Source organism: Myotis davidii, unplaced genomic scaffold, assembly GCF_000327345.1.
Source record: "Myotis davidii unplaced genomic scaffold, ASM32734v1 scaffold478, whole genome shotgun sequence".
In the NCBI taxonomy this organism is placed as follows: Eukaryota; Metazoa; Chordata; class Mammalia; order Chiroptera; family Vespertilionidae; genus Myotis; species Myotis davidii.
Genome location: NW_006289570.1, coordinates 4189134 through 4194756, shown reverse-complemented (window position 1 = coordinate 4194756; position 5623 = coordinate 4189134). Strand labels below are relative to the sequence as shown.

General features: G+C 43.9%; 1 protein-coding gene across 4 annotated transcripts in view; it reads right to left on the bottom strand.

Moving 5' to 3' along the window:
* Positions 1-1377: 1377 nt before the first annotated feature.
* Positions 1378-5623, bottom strand: part of HORMAD2 (HORMA domain containing 2) — a 54389-nt gene continuing 50143 nt past the window's right edge. For all 4 annotated transcript variants that reach the window (XM_006762069.2, XM_006762068.2, XM_006762067.2 and 1 more), the window contains one exon: positions 1378-2340. In XM_006762069.2, the coding sequence (XP_006762132.1) occupies positions 2236-2340 (105 nt within the window). In that variant the 3' untranslated portion in view covers positions 1378-2235. The remainder of the gene's footprint in view (positions 2341-5623) is intronic.

Here is a 5623-nt window from a genome sequence, read left to right as displayed (position 1 = left end):
CAATCACACTGACGAACCACGCGCAGCCAGGGCGAGGGAACGGCTAGAGTGGCCCAGCTCAGCTTCCCCGGCTCGGGGTTCCAGGTGCCATCCTTTTCCCTGAAATTCCAGCTTCCTGACGAACCCGTGTTTACTCCTTTCGTTACTATGAAGGGCAGAAATGAGTAGACTGGAGGAGAGATTTCTATCCCTGTAGTGAATTGTTCAGTAAGTAAAACTGAACACCTTCCAATCTTGCTATCAGGTTGCATCTATCAGCTCTGCTATGTAAAATCAGCTCGTTCACATTTTCGTGGTTCTCAGGGCCTCCTGATAACAGATCTCCTTCCCTGTGTAGCCAGCCAAGGGCATAGCCCAGCAGCTTCTCTCTGTTGCCTCACACTCACTGCGTTACACATACATTTCCCACCTCTTGGCATCGACAGAGAACTTCCGTTGGGAAAGGGGTGTTAACAAAGACACTAAAATCACTACAAAACTTTTCTAGAGAGATTCAGATTCTAGACTTTGACTTACAGGATCTGCCAACCTTAGGCCACGTTGATGAAATGTGTAAGCACAGATTGAGAGCTAAATTCTTTTTTTAAGCAAAATGGTTCCTTCTGAGACCCAGGCTGACGGCTCCATAGAACTGCTTTGCTGTGAGAGTCAAACCCTGGTTACGGAGGGGCACGCAAGCCTCACAAGGCAGCAGCCCGTTGCAAAATTCTGACCACCTTAAAAAGTGCCTCCTTCTACTGAGCCAGATGGACCTTCTGTGGCTTTCAATAGTTTGGTGTTAGATCTACCCTCCGGAGAGATACACAATAAACCTAATCCCTCTGGTAGACAGCTAAGCTCCTTGTACGACTCTCTTAAAAGAAATTGTGGTGACTCAGGCTATAGTTCTACCGAGGATATAATAAACACAATACCTTTCCCCTCCTCCTTCTAGTGGCAGAGCAAGCTTCTGTGAGGGTACATCACAAGCAGGGAGAGGGAGAATGCTCCCCCATAGCAGGGTGTGAGCCCAATTCAAGACCCCCGTCTGTGGAAGGTCAGAAATGGATGAGAGCCTGGCAAAGGGCGGAGCTGGACAGGGCGCTCCCTCGGATTCTCCTCTTACGATAACACAGCCTTCCTCCAGCTAAAGTGCGCGTCTGGCCCAGAGATGTTCCTATCAGTCTGGGTCAGCGGTCTCAGGCTTTCATTCCTGTGTGCACATTAGGATCTGGGGAGTCTCCATAGGCCCCGTCCCTGGAGATTTGGATTCCGTGGAAATGAAGGGGCCTTGTGAACTCTGTTTCCACAAGCGCCCCAGGTGCTGGTGCTCTTACCGCACTTGGAGAAACATTAATCTAAGCGAAGAAGAAAAGCCAAGCAAGCAAGAAAGACCTTGCATTTTTTATTTAACCAGTAAATTTAACCAATGCATTTATTTAAATGTATTTAACCTATACATTTCACTTATTGGTTCTATCCGTTTAAATTAAACCCCATGTTATATAACAATAAAAATAACACTTTAAGTCATTTATAATTCATTACGTCTATCAACATTCTTCCAGAATAAGGGGGAACTAGTAACATCACCTGCAAGTTACAGATTGATGTGTAAACGGAGGCCTGCTGGGAAGCATTCAGCACAGGCCTCAGCAGGGAGCCAGGCTCCTGCACTGCAGCCTCTTCCCCAGCCTCGGGTTGGCCAACAGACCACGGCCCGGGGCCAGACTTGAAGAACTTGATAGTCCAACACTTAGCTGTTCAACCTCGTGACTAAAGTGAACACAAACTCACACCTGGGTAAGCACTACCGCATCCATCTATGCAATTCTGTGGGAATTCTAGTAAAGCTATAGAGGGATTCCAGGGCACAGGTTACAACAAGTTGGAACATTTCACAGTCGTCTAAGTACCCAGGGAGTTTGATTATGCAAAGAAAAGCCTCTCTCTCTTGAGAACAACGGCTTATTTCTCCCCAGCGTAGCCGCTGTGGCTCCTTAATAAATAGGAAGGTGTCTCATCTCTAAATCTCTCTGGAAGCAATGCTAGCCCAGGGCAGCCCTGGTGACCATGCTTCCTTGTGGCAAAGTGAACACAGGTCCTACCTCGTAATTTAGAAACTGACTAAGGGAGCTGAACAACAAGTTTAGTAAAAGGTTTTGATGACAGGAACTTATTCTCCTACTAAGACACTTCATGTGGTTTGTTGCAGAACAAAATTATTTGGGGAAAGACGCAGCAGAGGCCTCTGGCTCACTTGCTCTCTGGGATGATGCGATCCAATGGTTCGCTGACCTTCCTCTTCTTCCTGGTGCTCCCGGAGCTTTGCTGACTGAACACAATATTCGTTCTCTGAACCTGTGAGAACCACCAGAGAGAGGCCCCATTCAGCAAAGGATTTGACATGTGCACAAGGACATACAAGACAGGCAGACCCAGCACTAATCCTCACAGCTGCATAACGGATCCAAACCTGCTTTCCCGCGGGCCAGTTTGGCCCTGCACAGAGGCCCCGCTGCCAGTATCAGAGTCTGCTATTCCAAGTTTCAGGAGCCGCGGTCCCCCGGAGGCAGCCGGTTTCAGGGACAGCTTCTTGGCTCTTTTTAGTGAATGCGGCACATCTGACTCTTGAGGGAAGAGTTGTTAGGGTGTGAGGCCAACAAGGAGCAATTAAGGGTCAGGACAGATCTAGGGCACTGATTGCTTTAGAGGCGAACAGAATCTCAGGCCCAATTCCAGTAGCAGAAACATACAGCCCGTCTTTCCTCTCAGGGGTTCAGGCTAATGAATTGGGAAGGACCACAGACCACCTTTCTTCTTGAAGTGTATATTATTGATTAAAGGGAAGTTGATTAGTGAGTCATCATTGGTATACAGTTCTCCACTGGGCTCAGCCTTGGTCAAGATTTTAGAACTTACTTTTGTTTAACTGAATGAACAACTGGATGAGTTATAATCTGTCAGACAATGTCTGATGCCTGGAATTCCAGGAAACACATAGAGGATATTTTTATATTTTCTAACCACTAGATGGGAGGAAAGGTTTTTCCATGTCCTCTGTTCTTTCTTTGGTAGGAAAATAGAATAAGATAAGTATTTGTTGTTGTTGTTAATCCTTATTGGAGGATATTTTTTCCCATTGATTTTAGAGAGAGTGAAAGGGAGAGGGGAAGGGGAAAGAGGAGAGAGAGAGAAAGAAACATCATGTAAGAGACCCACATCAATTGGCTGCCAACTAGGGGGCAGAACCTGCGACCCAGGTACGTGCCCTTGACCGGAATCAGACCCATGATCCTTCAGTGAGTGGGGCCAATACACTAACCACCGAGCCACACCAGCCAGGGCAAGATAAGTATTTTTAAGTAAGACTTGTCAAACTATCTACTCGAGGTTCCAACATTATCTTTTGTTATAGATATAGGCTGTTATTATTATTGATATGTTATTACTACAAACTAGTGGGGATGTCAATAAAACATTTAAGTGCCATTTAGAATCGAAGATTGGGTCTACAAATGGTTAATGTAATCACTAACTTTTCTTTTAGCTTTAGAAAGCAGTTGAAATTCTGATCTCAGAAACCACAAATTCCCTTTGGCTTAAACTAAGACATTGACAATAAAACTCTGAGAAAATAAATAGAGCTGCTCACCAAATAAGTGTTTTGCTTAGATATGTAAAAGTTTAAACCGGTCTGCACTAAAGGAAGGGAAATAGCAACATAAAAACCCAAAACCCAACTTCTTTATTTGTTACAGTGTGGTTGTGAGAAAAAGAACTTGGTAAGATTCACTTTCCTAGAAATATTGCTTGGGTGTGCTTTTCATTCAAATGAAATTATCCTTATTTCTATCAATTCTGGGAACATTGAGAAGAAAAGAAAATGGACCTACAAATCCTTAAATGACAAACTGACCTGATGGTTTAATAGTTTTGTTCTCTTTTTCTTCTTTGCTCAAAAGTAAACCTGAGTTTTATTATAAGTTTCAGAACTAGAATGTTACTGCAGTGAGTTAATGGCGATATTTTAAATAATGTATAAAATCTCAAGGAGACCAGCGAGGCCTGGGAACTCTCAGTAATTTACAGAAAACTAGTGGATTCAAAAGCAAGTACGTTATCCGTCAGGGGACACTTCCTAATATAGATGAATAAACTACATGAACTATATAAACCAACAAATTTGTCCATACAACGTTTTTCAAGTGTTATTCCAATGTACTGAGTTTGCACATTTGATGCCAAAGCCAGCCAGGCAAGCTAAGGGCCAGCGATCAGGCAGGCTAGACAGACGATCTGGGTGATTTGAGCAACATCAGTGATCATCAAATGATTGATAATGCATGTCATGTTCTATTTTAAACAGATAGCGTTTAAAGTGTTCTCGTATATAGACTAACCAGAGGCTACTAGGCTCCACTCACCAACAGAGCCCCAGGAGTAGTGTGCCTACATATATATCTGAGAAAAAGCCCGGAAGATATGCTCTCTGGTGTAGGCATTTGCTAACTATTCTCCATTTGGGAAGCCAAAGAGCAGGTTTTGCCTTAAGCACCACTGGACAGTTAGCTGACTTGGTAGCAGCATTTAAAAAGCACTGGAAAGTGTCTTTTCTTTTAAATGAGCCCATTTCTTTATTCACTTACTTTAAAAAATTGGTTTGAATGTTTATTACTGTTTATCGTTGAGGTTACTAATACTATATTAGTCATCTTTTTATTCCCGGCTTCCTGGCATCTGGTAGGTGCTCTTAAATTATTGGCTGAATTAATTAATGCATTTTGAAATTGATTTTAAGCCAGGCATTGTGCTGGGCACTAGTATCTTATCTCTAGTAATATAAAGATGAATAAGACACAGTCATTATCAAGAATTGACTCTTATAAGGGAGAAGCATAAAGCACATGATTGCAGTATAATGCAATCTTATATAATAAAAGCATAATATGCAAATTATCCCGACTGGGAGTTTGACCTGGGGAGTGAGGCCGGCTGGCTAACTGCCCGTGGCCCCTCCCCCTGGCCAGCCCCATCCCCAGTCAGGCTGATTGTGTTGGGCCGGCTGGACCCCACCTGTGCATGAATTCGTGCACCGGGCCTCTATTATAATTCAATAGCCACAATAGACATTCATTCATTCAGCAATTATTTACTGAGTGCCAGTTCTGTGCATGGCACTGTTTTAGGTGCTTGGGGCACATCAGTGGCTAAAGAGATAAAAGTCCCTGCCCTGTCGATTTTACAATCTGTCCATTTTTGGCTTAATAATTTCCAATGGCTTGTAGGATAAAGTCCAGAGTCAATACCTTGGGCTTTCATACCATCAAAGGCCCTGCACTTCTAGAGAGGAAGAGGATCACAGATTGGCTGTACGACCCTGATGATGCCCTATCTGGTTTGGCTCAGTGGACAGAGGATTGGCCTACAGACTGAAGGGTCCCAGATTCTATTCTGTTCAAGGGCTTGATCCCTAGTAGGGGGCGTATAGGAGGCAGCTGATCAAGAATTCTCATCATTGATGTTTCACTCTCTCTCCCCCTCTCCCTTTTTCTCAGAAATCAATAACAATATATTGGGGGAGGCGGGGGGGAGAAAAGACCCTGATGAAAGCTATGCATTCTCTCCTCAGAAAAGTACTCGG